Source organism: Carassius auratus, chromosome 4, assembly GCF_003368295.1.
Source record: "Carassius auratus strain Wakin chromosome 4, ASM336829v1, whole genome shotgun sequence".
Taxonomy (NCBI): domain Eukaryota; kingdom Metazoa; phylum Chordata; class Actinopteri; order Cypriniformes; family Cyprinidae; genus Carassius; species Carassius auratus.
The window spans coordinates 11,825,476-11,840,318 of record NC_039246.1 but is presented as its reverse complement, the minus strand read 5'-3'; the positions used below and the strand labels follow the sequence as shown (position 1 = coordinate 11,840,318).

Below are 14,843 nucleotides of genomic sequence, written 5' to 3'. Positions count from 1 at the left end.
ATTTAAATATTTTAATATTTTAAGATGTACATTCGCTTATTGACTAACTATTTCTTTTGGATTCTAAAAGTTTTTACTGGTGGACAAGACTTGTGATAAAAATGTTTGCACAGTAACAACTTACAATTTGGTATCATATAATCTAATGCAGTTAATTTTAAAGATGCTTCATAAAGAGGCATCACAGATCAGTTCTGAAACCAAGCACCTCTCCTCCTCTGTATCTCTCTGGGAGCTCAGACCTTGTTTCTCCACATCTCTGTCTGGCTCCTTTACTTATGAAATTCGATCTCTCCCTGCTTCTCAACGGCAGGCTTTGGTAAAACCTTGCTTTCAACTGCTGTATATCATCTGGGTTTAGATAAGGTGACTCTACTGGGCCTTTTATCTGCCTTCCTTACAGAGGCACGATCAAGGATGAAGACTGCTTTTCACTTATACCATCAACACGTGCCAGCAAGTGCAGGTCAGGGAAGGAAATAAAGGAAGAGCGAAGCGGCGACCGAGTCCCCACTTCCTAGCATGTGCTCGATGCACTTGGCTTCTTTTTCAAGTGATTATGATCCATCTCTTTTTCACAGTTCCACGCCACTGAGCATCACACGGTCGGAGGAATACCTCTTTATAAATGTTGCATTGAGGGGCGAGAGAGAGCACATGCAACACTTCATTTAGAGTGAGGCCGGAGGAAAAAGAAGGAAAAGAATAGCACAGAGCCTTTGTCAGGCTGAGCGAATGGACTTGTTTGCATAGTGTTTGTTGACAAGAACTTATTAAGAAGCACATATAGCGGAGTACACAGCTAGAGGCAAAGATAATAGCACAGAGCCTCTCTCTTAGTCTCAATCTCTCAGTCCCATTGAAAAAAGAAGTGTTTGTGCAGGGTCTCAACAGCAGTACACACAACCATGATGAAAATACAAACGCACATATGTACTCCAGGTAGGAAAGTTAAAAAAATGCAAATCCATTTTTTTTTAGCCATATATTAGGGTATGTATGTATGGTAGCTTCAACTAAAAGTATGAGATATATCCTCATTTAGGTAATTGTATATATTGCCTGATCACCCTCCTGGCAGCACTCTAAAAGTCAATAGTGTGTCTGAGTGTGCATGTGTGGTCCACGGCGAGCTCTTACACTGTTACCCACAAAGGTCGATTGGCCCCTTTGTGACCTTTAATGTAAAGCACAAACCCTTGATTATGGTGCAACTAACCACAGACAGCACGTTGTGAAACAATATGCGGTTTCTCCTCCAGCTGGAAAATACGTGCTGAAGGAAGCTCAAAAATGGTGCTCTGACATTATCGCTTTTCAATAGCGCAGGAAAAATGATCACCACAAAATGGAATCGGGTTACAAGAGCACGAGCCACTCCAGGTGAAGACAAACTATTGTTTTCAGTCCATTTACCTGAGTGTTCAACTGTCATTAGTTTGCGGTGGGCCTCTAGTCCATTCAGCCTGGGTGATGGATCTTCCCAGCCCATCTCAATGAGCGTCGGGCTGTGCTGTAGATCAGCAGAGTTAATAGTGTTACATCTAGCTGGTGGTGGGCCAATGCATCTCCGTCAATCCTCCTCGCTGACGGAGCGCTGGGGCCCCGGGCCCTCCCGGCTACGTGTGCCAGCGATCTGTAGCGTTTGTCTTGTGAATATTCCAATTACAGTGTGTTCCTGACCTTTTGAGTGAGCTGAGCTGGGGTTGAGTTATCTTCCCTCCTGACACACGGCACCTATCAGTCAATGTTTCAGTGAAAGAGACAGATCTCTTCTAAGGGTTTCAGGCTGATTACAAAGAGCTATGGATTGTTACACATACCCCTAGACATGCGGCGATTAAGATGCATTCAATGCGCAGATAAACATACGTGTTCACTCAAACACATCGGCTCTGTGTATTCACATGCCATGTATCTGCTATAATCAGCCGGCTAACTGCCTGACTACACTCGCTCCCGTAAACAAACCCTTTGACGGGCCTATATGGCTTTTATGAGGTTTATTTCACAAACCTAGCGTGAACGAAAAAGTAATACTTTTGTAGTTCCCTCCCCCTCCCCACAGCTAATCTACATCTTTCATTGAATCAAGAATGGAAATGGCCAAGAAATGCTTCTTTTTCAATTTCATGCTGAGGTAGCTCAACTTAGTGGATGTAATTTCTCCTAACTAGAAAATTCATCACAATGTCGTTGACTTATTTCGACCATGAGAGAACCCCCCCCCCCCTTGTGTCATTCTTTTTTCCCCTTTCTATGCTTTGATGAACATCCCTAAAGAATCATCACTCCCTTCATAACATGTCTGATCATAACTAGACAATTACATGGGCTGTTAAAAAGAAGTGACTACGATCTACATCAAAAGAAATGACAGAGGTCACCATCTAAGAACATGCATGCCTGGCACAGTAAACCACAACTTGTATATACAACATGAAGTATATCACATATAATTATAAAAAAAGAGATATAAAATAAGACTGGATGAGCCACATATCAAAACAGACAACATTTACACAACCGAAATCAAGCAGTTTAACTACAATACTTGTCTGTGAATATTGATTTTCAGTATCTGATCATATTGCTGGTGCCATTGTTTTATAAAAGGTCCTCAAAACCTCTTAATCATGGTAAAAATCACAGCTAATTGCTTTAGTAGCAACTTCTTTTAAGCCAAACCGAAACAAGCACCCATGTCGCCACACAACTGAGAAAATACCCAGCGGGCAAATTCATGCATCAAATAACTCCTGGTAAATACCCCTAGCAATAACAATCACATTTCAATTGAAATGGAGTAGCATTGGAAGATTTAAGCGTGAAAGCAATATCAGCTTAGCGTCAAATCAAGCATGAAGCCTCACACACAACCTTAATTCATGTTTTGCATACGACGACAGCATTTCCTTATCGCCACGTTCGCTCAATCCCTCTCACGCACAATGTGGCTGGCGTATGCTGCTAGTTCTTGTTTTTTGTGCACTCTCTGTGGTTTTCTGGCTCATGATGGAGATGTTTGGGCTGAAATGACAGCGACGGAGAGGGGATATAGCATCGATCCTACACTTTAAAGATAAAAATGTCCCGGACGAGCCCCCAGAAATAACACCCACTGAGATAGCCTGCAAGCCTGGGCTAAGTGACATGTGCGTGCATTTGAAAAGCCTCTTGTGTATTTGCGAGCTGAGGCTGGGCTTATTTACAACATTTGTTGAAAAGCCCTGAAGAGCTGCAAGCTGAGAGGGTCTCTTACATTTGTATTCAGTGTCTGGGGGCAGTGAGCTATGAGCCAGGCCAGACGCCACTCATATGATCCCTCTCCCACTCATTCTCTACCAGCATTATGGAATTCAAATATTCAAGTGGAAGAGTGGCAACATCTGACTACCTTGTGCATAGTAAATAGAAAGAGGGAAAGAGGGAGGAACAGGGGGAACGGGGGGGGGGAGAGAACAGCTTTTGCAATAGTAGCCCTTGACTCCTTAACCAGATTTACATCATTTTAATATTTGTTCCGGAAAACCTTCACATACAAACATCCCCAGGCAGGCGTTTCACAGGCTGATTTGTTACTATTCATGGATAAACCGGAGAGAAACTGTAATACTAGACATGCTTGTTAAATTCACAAGGCTCCAAAGCTGCCTTCTAGAAAATCCTGCCTCTTGGTTGTCAGCTTAAGACGCCGGGCATCTGCATATGTGAGCTTTTTAAGCTCTGTTAAATGGTTTGTGGTGTCATAGGCTGTCAGAGATACTGGGAGGATGAGGTTCAGGATGCTCTAGTTTCCTCACCATGTTTTTATTGCGTCTGAGTTCAAGGCGACTCTGAATGACTCCCAACTCTCAGGAGCCTTGCTCTGAATCACCTGCTTCGAGAAATACAGCTTTTGGTTCAGTTGATCAAGGTTTGGGGAAAGAACTACACTACCCATAAGCACCTGCTCCAAAGTCTTAAAACGCAAAAGTATGTCACTTTGGTCTCCAGTGGAGGCTTCTGCCCTGAGGGCCGTTTCTACAGGCAGGGCTGTTGGAAAACATCGAAACAGCAGGAAATGAGATGTGAAGTGGTCATTGATCTTGACTGGCTGACTGCTGGAGTTTTATTTACACACTGAGGTTAAATGCAATTGCTAAACACAAGCGGCTGGTCAGAGTCATGGCGTAATGGTTAACCCATACGCTAACACATTGAGCCATGGACAAGGAGAGTCTAATATTGAGTCATAACATTTGCCAATATCCCACTTGCTCCCAGCCTTCTCAATCAGCCTTCTTCAATCAATAAAGTGGTATCAAATTAAATAAAACAAAATACAACAAGTATAAATTAAAAAGGGGTATTTATAAGAGTATAGAAAAACAATAAAATAAAAAGTACAAATACATAAAACTGTAAAATATTGTATTAATATTTAATACAAAACAAAGATGGACTACATAAGCACTGGTAAGGTAATAAGTCACCTTTGCAATATATAAATAATTCTGTTCCAAAAAAAAAAAAAAAATTGCCCTTGTTCCCTAAATATGCAAACGTGGCTCATTTCATTCATAACTCAAAGACTGAAGGTGTGTGTGTCTCACCTGCACGTCTTTGACCTGTGTTTCCCCCCATGACGCTACTAGTGCCACCCAAGCATGAGCAATGTTCATGAGTGTTTGTTTCCAGCAGATTTCACTCTGTTCCTTTTTCTCTAAATCCCCCCCTCCTCATCTTGTCCCTCGCTCAATCTCTCTTTCAAAGCCACGGCTTGACATTTCACTCGGTCTCTGGAGAGGCCGATGGGAAATGGAGTTACTACTGCAGGCGCACTGTAAATTCCATACAGCCACATGTTATGTGGCCTAAACACAAATGACCACTCCAGGATCTGAGCTCAATGGTGATAATAGAATAATGCCTGTTGTCGTCTAGGGAGAAACGAAGCATGCACATCCGTCACGGAGAGCCTTATATCTTGCAGTGTCATCGCGAGAAGCATCCCGCCTCTATATGTCAAAACGATGTCTGCTGATAGTGAAATAGTAACCACGGAAAGTCATTGAGACGCGTTTTATTTTGTTTCTAGCATTAACCTTTGTGAAAGCTTTATGAAATGTGGCTCTGATGAAACTGTATGTGTGTGTGTGTTATTTACACACTGTAGTGGAGGAGTCTCGGGCCGGTGTGATAAAGCTAATGAGCTTCTTTGTGCTGGAGTGTAAATGAGACAGTCACCTCACTTTCACTATCTGCACGGTAGAGACTCCAGGGGTGATTACTGCTTTAAATTATGCTCAAGGGCAAAGCGCTATTTGCATCAGAGGGGCTTTTATTTGGCTGATGAGCGGCGAAAGCCGTCATCACCCTGCCTGAAGATGTTGCACTCGCAGCTCCCGGTGGACAGCGGGGGAGACGGAAGCGAGACTGGCTGTTTGTGTGGCGTCTCTGCGTTACTTTGTTACTTTCCACTCCTGAATGACAGTCAATGGACCCCTAGAGACGTTCCCTCCCACCTCTTCTGAATGCATGCATGTGTGTTAATGTGTTTGTGGTGTGATGATGGAGTAAGACTCATTGAATATCAATTAGCACTGTGGTTTTTCTCGGTTATGCTTCTGTTTATGGATATTTTCCAGGAAAATCTATGTGGAAAATGAAGTAAATAAGTGCAAAATAAGTCCTATTTAGATAATTCGTTTTCCATGGACACCTCCTCCCTCCTCCCCAAGTGGCTCCCTCAACTGCGATACTACCTCCAATTTCATTTGCTCTTACACCTGGAGAAGACGGGAAAAATATGGCTGACACTGGCTGTCAGGCGTCTCATCTCAAGCTAAAATGTCGGGTTAATTGCTGTCATTTTTACACTGGGCCAGTGACTTCCTGTAACAATCACTGTTAGCAGGGGAGAAAAATATAACATGAACAATGTCCTGTGCATCTGGACACGACATTCATAAATACACGTGGAAGAGTGGCTAATAAAAAGAAAGAGGCTGATCTAAATATAAATAAATAAAACAGAAATATTCCATGAGCCAATGGCATGTTTATATAGTATAAAATACTGCAGAATCTATAACTGAATTTTAATGAATGAAAACAAAATGCATGGCATGTGGATTTTATAATGGCACCCTTTTTACTAATATACCACAGAGAACTTCCTCTAAGGACAGGAAGTTAAATTGCAGAGTACAGCTAACTCAGTGGTGTGTGGTGGTGTTTTAAAATGAGGCAGAAGTTGCACACACACACACACACACACACACACACATGTATAGATATTTAGGCCTCCGCTGTAACTTTACCTGCTGGTGTCGCTGTTGGACAGTGTTACTTTATAAAATTGTAATGTCGTATTTAGTAATATTTGCGATTTAGGTTTGTAATATTGATTATTTTGTCATCCAATTTTTTGAGGAGACACTGACTCCCTTACCTCGGAGGGAACGCCCCTGGGCTAACTATACACTATACATCCATATGATCACAGATTATTATACTAAAACATTCATCTAGAGGTTCCATTATATCACACCACATTATCAACAGATCAATGCAAACACATTCTTGTATGCACACATCATTATAAATATTACAACATTAAAAGCTCATTTAACAACAGCCTACAGATCGATGACGTCCAGGTCCTTTACCACCATTCTTGCAGAAACATGAAAAAAAAAAACTTCAATGCTGCAATGCTTCTTTCATAAGATTATTATGGAAATATAATGTATAGCAAATGTAAAACTGTCTCTGAAAATGTTGGCAGAAATATAGCCACAACACACTGTAAAACTGAATGTAAAATGTAAAAATTGTTAATAAATAATAATAATAATAATAATAAAACAAAAAAAAAAAGATCAGAAGGCAATTTGAAATTTCTGAATGTTTTTTTCTGAGTAAGAAAGTTTGGCAATGGACAAAAATATTCAATAGTTCAATTACTAACGGCCATTTTTAACTGGACTGTTTCATCTCTCTCTCTCTTTCACACACAGCACCAAACTCAGAGATCTAGGTGGTTATTAAGCGGATGTGTAGGAATTCTCTGACTGTGGCGTGTGTGAGAGGGAATTGTGCAGGAAGTGTGTGAAGTTAACAGCACCTGGCCTCCGTTTAAAAAGCCTCCCGAGGCCTGTTAGCTGGCCCACTCATTTCAATGCGTCTGTCTGCGCTCTCCCGCTCGCTCTCTGGAAGTCAAACATTGTCACTCTCTCCACTGTCTCTATGGCACTTATCTCTCCTCTCTTCACTCTTTCTGCTTACACTGCCCTTTTCTTCCACTCTTAGTGTGGGTTATCTACAGACAGATAACACTAAATCTATTCAAGTAATACAGGAATAATAACACTGTATTAATATAATATAATGATAAATAAAAGGAATAGAATTAAATATGTATAAAATGAAACTTTTACAATTGAATAAAGCAAGATCAATGTTATTTGTTATTGTAATCTATTGTTAACTTGTTAAACTAACATGTTCAACAACAACATTATTTGTATTATTAATACTAATAATTGCAGTAATATTATCACTTTTATTTCTATTTGTGTGTACAGTAATAGCAAAACAATAAAAACAACATTAACTTTCTACCAACAAGAAACAACAATAACAGTGATTATTATATAATAATGAATATAATAACAGTAATCATCATCATTTAGCTGAAGGCTAGTTGTTTTAATGGCTTTTACTGTATTCTGTTTAATAATGACACTGAATATACAATTTATTGTATATACAAATTTTTGTTATTTATTTTACATTAAATGCACATTTATATACATTCATATTTAGAATATCAATATTTCATTTTTATTTTTTATAATTATGTGTGCTTACTGTAACAATAAAAAAATATTTTATATAAAACATCTATCTCTAATTTTAAATTACAATAATTCATTAGAATACATAATATTATTTAACACTTCATTTTTTGAGTTGGTTTATAATATATTGATCATAATAAATACAAACCAAATATATAATATATAGATATTGACATTTGCATAATTAATATAAACCTATAGTTAAGATGTTCATTGTTTAATATTTCAATAGGTTTATAATAGTTATAAAAATGATAAAACATCATCGATCAACGACTAATAATTCACAAATATGAACCATTATCAATAATGGTTTTGATACAAGTTTACAAAAACACTTTTGTAGGACCCAGCATTAACCACCGAGCACTGATCTCGCACACGCTGAAGTGTGCAGGTTAAAACAGAAGTCAGTAATGAGAAAGCAGGGGGGGTTGACCCCAATCAGACGCGTGTGTGAGACACAGAGAGAGCGAGAGAGACGGCCGGTGTGATGATGAATGGGAGGAGAGGCCGTGAGATGGGGGTGCCGTTGTAATCACCAGCTGGAGAGGGTGGCTATGAAGGGGGGGCGCTCGGAGGGGCCCACAAAGAGCCGCAGGACACACTTCACTCTGCTACACTGATCCTGTCTTACCCACGGGCCCATGGGCTGCTTTCAGCTGCTGTCACCAGGACGGATATTACACACACACACACACACACACACACACACACACAGTCATAGTAATAAAAACAACTGCTGTTTAATAGCTATAAACTTAAACTGCCAAAAAAAAAGAAAAAAAAAAGAAAAGAAAATACTATTAGGAATTATATATACAAAAATATATAAATATACATTAAAAATATAAAATCAATAATTGCGGAATTATTTGGCCTACTTCTTAGCATTTTAGTAGTAAACATTCACATGGCAACAAAAAACATGGAAAAAGTATTGAAAGTCTTACTTAAATCCTTGAAAACACAACAAACAGTGCCTGAGGAATCACAAATTCTGTTTTCAGACACATACTCACATCCAATGACACACTTGCGAGTGAATAAGTGAACACACACTCCACACCGCCAGCAGACTAACCCTGAGCTCAGCCTGACCTCTCATGCTTCTCTTTTGGTGAGCTGTCAAACCCATCATTCACTGCACCGAGACACATACATACATGCATACAGTACACAACTGTGCTGTTTCTGAAGTCAAAATAATTATGCAAACATCCCCTATATATATTTTGAAACAAATACAACATGCACTGGTCAGTTGGGGTTTCTGGAGTGAACGAGCTGTAAAGGTGTTGTGAAGTCAAATAAGGAGGCCCTCTAGTGGCCACAAACAAAGAAACACGAGCAAGGCTCCGTACTTCACACACAACATGCTTGGCAAACTCAGCCAGTACGCTTCTTGCACAGAAGCACCAAAACACCTACAAAACAGTAGTCAAAAACAGCCCAAATTCAACCAGATTTCTGCACTAAACTCTTGAAATCCGTATCATTACACTAAACTTAAATGTAAACCACCACTAAATAAGCACTAAAATACAGTAAAAACAAGAATAAAACAATAAAACAGTCCAGTTCCTGTCTAAATGTGCACAACTGAAGGGTGTCAGTCAAATAGCTGCCTGCTGAGCCCTATGTGAAAGCCAGCGAGAGAGAGAGAGAGAGAGGGAGGGAGAGAGAGAAAGAGACAGAGCGCGGCGGATGACAACGGACGAGGGGGGAGAGAGACGCAACTTACCTGCTGTTGTTGCAGATGCAGCAGCTCGACTGCGCTTACTTCACTGCTCGTCTCCCCACTTGATCTTCCATCTCTACTGCCAGCATCTAATTGGCTGCTTAGGATGCTCATTCCATTTTGACTCATTGAACTGTTGCTTATTGTCTCATTGGCCGACTCCTGCATCATGACTTAATACCTAGAAGTGATTAAGAGGCACCGGTTAAGGCTCTTGTTACAATCCCCTTTAGTTGCCTCCTAAAAAGGGAGGGGGGGGGGGGGGGGGGGGGGGGGGGTAAAAAAGTAAAAGGAAAAATGGGGGCAAGAAAGAAAAAAAAAAGCTTTCCATTATCAACCCCTGCTCCCTTTGCAAATTAAAGCATTTAACGGGGGGAGGGGGTGGAATTATGCATTCACTGTGTAAATGAAGCAATACAAAGAGATGCACGTTTCTTCCTGCCTTCTATTTATTTATTGTTTCATTTTGCTTAATGCATGCTTTTAAAAAAAAAAAATATTTCCTTTTTTTTGCATATCGACCATCACACACACAGATAAACATCACATGGTGTGCTTAAAAATACATTTAGTGAATTTAATGTGGTGTGAATAATTTCCAAAGGAGCATATTTGAAATATAACACGTATGAAGCCTTTTTTCCCCCTGTTCAAACGTCTTAAAATATCCCCGTTGCGTCTCGACTGAACGGAGTTGCTTAATGACGCACAGCTAATCATGCAAAATTAAAATTTGGTACAGGAGGTGAGGGGAGAAGAGGGGGAATTACAAATCACATGCTTCTGTACGGTGATGAACGATATAATGGTCTTTTCTTTTAGCTGAAGCTATATAAAATTCACCTGCTAGTCAAATGATGAGAGAAAAAAGCTTGTCACATATAGACTAGTTCCCTTTCTCCTTTTTCTTTTAATCACATATTCAAATATTCATTATTTCCGTATATTTAGTGCCGTCCGCCGAACACAATTAAAATTCAAACACCAAATTCAAACAGAGAAAAAAAAAAAAAAAAATACGTCAATTTTTACTCTGTCAAATAAATGAAAAGATATTAAATTAATTTTCCCTGCCATCTATTAGATATGAAAACAGGGGAGAGTGGTGGCTCAAAATTCTTTCACGAATATCACTAATGATTGTGCTAAAAACAGCATAAATTATGCATATTACCTCTTCTCTGGTAATAAATGTTTTATCATTTTCCTTGCATAAATGTTGTGTATGTTCACAGGAACCCTGCTAAGATCTGTGGAGATCTTTGCAATAAATAAAAGAATCGTCCGACCCAACAAATGCAATTCAAGGTGTGTTCTGCATAGCTAATACACCCACAAGAGTCTTAATACACACTCCGACATTCACATATTCATCGAACCCCCTCCTCTCTTCCCATCACACATTTTGTTTTTTCTCACAAAATAATGACGGGCTGTCTCATATTTCAGCGCATTCAAACATAAACAATATTAATTACACTAATGGCGAGCATGCACAATAAAATAGCCCTAATCTCGTGTAATGTTTAGAAGGGATTCGTTTTTCCAGCAACACTTTCATTTATTTTCCTGACAGCTCCGCCATCCTTCTTTCCACAGATTAAACACATCAATTTTGTCACCTGCTACGTATGGACAATTAGCAGCGATCCTTGAATGAGAGCGTACAGTAACTCGACAGCAGAGACATAAAAAAAAAAAAGAAAAAAAAAAGAGGAACGGCACTAATCAAACACACGACACAACAAAGACTTAGTCTTCTAATCCACGGCTGCTTTTCAGATCAGCAAATGACATTTTAACAGCACGGCTTGCGTCTTATGAGAAACACTAGAAGCAAGAGTTTTAATTTATTTAAAAAGAACACCACCTAACCAGTATGCACTGGTCAACTTGGGAACAAACACAAGTGCAGAAGATTAGCAGACCAGGAGAAAGAGAGAGAGAGAGAGAGAGACAGAACAGTGTGAGGGCTGACGAATCTCTCCTGAAGAAACACAAAGCTGCCGTAGAGATTAGGCGACTAATAAGTATTCAAATTAGGCATAAATTTTACATGCCCCATGTTTAAAATATTCAGAGAAAGGCCGCTTGATTGCCTTTACATGAATTTTATGAACAACGTAATGGAGTGTTTTTTAATGCCACAATGAAGGAGACTAAAAAGTGAGGGACGAGTTTAGGACACTGTTCTTACTCAAACCTTTAAAAAAGAAAAAAGAAAACGCTAATTAAAATTACATTTCAGATCAGTGTAATCCCAGTTTGCACTTTGGAAATTCAAATATGATTTCTACAAACTCATTATTCCACACATGTTTTAAAATAACTAAAGAATGGATGACATTTTGATGTAATATTGGGAAGGAGGAGAAAAAAAAAGAAAGACTTTTTTTTTTTTTTCTTCAAATTTGGTTTTGGGTTTAATGACGCGGAATACTGATCCTGTCATTATAGAAACACACATTATTAACACTGTATCCTCTAAATCCACATGATCCACAACTGGCATGTAGGTGTCTAACCAAAGTAATGCTCATGCAGATGTATGCAAAGTGTATTCAGAGAGATCAGGTGCTGCTTTAACCTTAATGACAGCGGTGAGATAAATTAATTAGCCATCTGAAGGCAGCATCCAAATCTGCCAATTACAATGTCAATTAGAAACACATCCTCGCTCACGATCGTTTCCACGCAATGAAGCGGACGCGAGGAGGATGGCGGTGGGGGGGTTATGTGTCTGAATGACACTGAGTGAAGGAGAGAGTCTAGTACAGTACTGTACCGCCTGAGAGAGATAGACGAAGAGAAGGTGCGCAAGTGAATGAGAGAGAGAAAGAGAGAGAGAGGGAGCAAAGCCAGCACCCAAAGTCTGTCTTTGTTCATGTCTAGTGTAGGACCCCCATTTCTCTGTCTTTGACCCTTGGGGCCACCTGCCTGTCATTATAACACACTGTCTTTTCCTAAAAACCCACTGGGGTCAAGCGTTCGTGGTACTGGAACATATTTACAGCCCTTGCTAGTCTTTTAGTGTGGACAAACTCCAGCCCATTTGACACTGGCAAAATCTTGCAATAAACACTGAGCTATTACCCATATCATCATGATAACAGTAGTCAGCTAAAAGAAAGTCAGTGTGTATTCAAGAAGGTTGATAAAAACCAAATTGCTGCATTTCTGGAATAAAAGATGTTATTTGGATCCGTTTCTTTTCTCACTTGTGTGTTTTTTGTGCTTTAAACGCTGTAACAGTACCACGCTTGCAATTCCTTTCTGGCTGTGTAAATGTTTGCCCTCGAATCGTAGGCTGTGCAAATCTGTCCTTTCCATTAGACAGGATTCTGACAATGCATTCAAGGGCTACGCCTGTGATTTTGGGTGGGTGGGTTTGCAAAGAAAGGTGTGGGGAGGGAAAGCCACAAATATAGCCCAGATGTTTCTCATACACACACACACACTCCTTCCTCATCATGGAGGAGTAAAGTTACTCATGCTGGTTTGAGCTGATCTGATTTTACAATCACAAATGTTGCCTCTTTATTAAATATGGCACCCTTCTTATCGGAGCTTGGATATCATGATTCTAAGCTCTCCATCATCTAAAGCGCTCGGAAACCGCGGGACATGTTTTATACAAGTCGCTGAAAAGGGGCACCAGAGGCTGCGATTCTGACATTAACACCTTCTTTCACACACACACACTAACAGAAATCATCCACTTTCGCCGAGACGCACTCATTTTACCCCTCCCGTGGAAACCGGCTGCCCTCTCCCCTGATAGGACATGCAGAACAGACCTGAAAAATAGCTTGATGATTATTTCAGGGAGGCATCGGAAAGGCAGACTCCGTGATCCAAGAAGCCTAGTCATTATCAGTGCATTGCTCAGGTGCCCGGAATCCTAACATTGCAAGGAAGGGTGAAAAAAGATGGGAAAAAACCCTAAAAATTACATTTCACAGTCTGCTAGCTTCACCCACTCTGATTCAGTTAAGATATGGATACCATTTAAAATAATCACAAATTCTGTGCTCCACTGAAATTAATTCATCATTGCCATAAGTTACAATGCATACAAAATAAAGCAGTGCTCTGCTATTCTCCAATATTAAACAGTAGGGAAATGCTTAATAAATCAAAATGCCAGCTTTTGAAAATGATGATGCAAAGTTTGTATTTCATCCAGTGTATCTGTACTACATGTGAAATTGAGAATATGCTAATTAAAGAAATACCACTGAACAGCTAAAAATGCTCTTTAAAAGTTCAACTGTGCATGCCAGCAGTCTTTTTTGGCTCTTAGGGGTTGCCGTACACCGTTAATGACTCTCCTCTAAACTGGAATGTACTGTAATATTACAGGCCCCCTCTTCTCAGATAGAGGGATTTCAAAGTGATTCACAATGGACGAGATTATAGAGTAAAAAGAGCACGTGGGAAATCATATTTATACCACGAGTTCAAAAATGAAAAGGGAGGATGAATACATCGCTTTTCAGGATTAATAGTATGCAAAGTAACTGAATCAAGTGTTGTTATCAGTGGTAAAATGAGAACACATTCAAGAAAAAAAAAATTCAATTCACGATAAATAGACCATCTGTGATTCGATTCATTCAGTGCTGAATGTTCAGAACTTAATTCTGGGCTATTTACATTAAAAGAAGGAGAAAAGGAGAGGGAGATGAAAAGAAAGAGAGAGAGAGAGAGAGCGAGAGAGAGAGAGAGAGAGAGAGAGAGAGAAAAGCACAGACTAAGGGGACAAAGAAAACTGCGATAAATCCTGAAGAAGCCCTGAAACAAAACCAAATCCTTGAGAAATAAAAACACACATAATTCATAAATGCTAAAACAACGTGACCTAAAAAGCCGGATTTTCGTTCAGATTTTCCAGCACTTCCGAAAAACAAAACAAAAAAAAAAACTTAGTGTTTCAAGTCTTTCCATTCCATTCAAATTCTACCCAGCAAGCACCTCCCTCTCGGACGAAAGCAGATCCAAAAGTGGGTGACTAGACAGTGATGCTGGCATCTCATCAAGCAGTCCCTGCACTTGCATTTTGGGTAATTTCTTTAATTAACTCAGCCCAGCTAATCAACCAGTAATTGACCTATAAAAGTAGGAGGCCCCATTGTCTGCTCCAATCATCTCTAGCAGGAAGAGAAAGTCTTTCCCTCGCTCTCTTTCCCACTATTTATCCATCGTCTAAGTCTTACACTATTTACCTGCCTCAAACGCATATTTCATTTCATTTC

The 14,843-nt window shown here is 39.7% G+C and overlaps 1 protein-coding gene across 7 annotated transcripts in view; it reads right to left on the bottom strand.

Moving 5' to 3' along the window:
- Positions 1-14,843, bottom strand: part of LOC113058622 (forkhead box protein P2-like) — a 97,529-nt gene that overhangs the window by 48,008 nt on the left and 34,678 nt on the right. For 3 of the 7 annotated variants that reach the window (XM_026226684.1, XM_026226713.1, XM_026226704.1), the window contains one exon: positions 9,592-9,769. The exons of 3 other annotated variants lie outside the window; for them this stretch is intronic. In XM_026226684.1, the coding sequence (XP_026082469.1) occupies positions 9,592-9,759 (168 nt within the window). In that variant the 5' untranslated portion in view covers positions 9,760-9,769. Of the gene's footprint in view, positions 1-9,591; positions 9,830-14,843 lie in introns of those variants that run through there. One more of the 7 variants, XM_026226694.1, reaches the window with a different exon arrangement.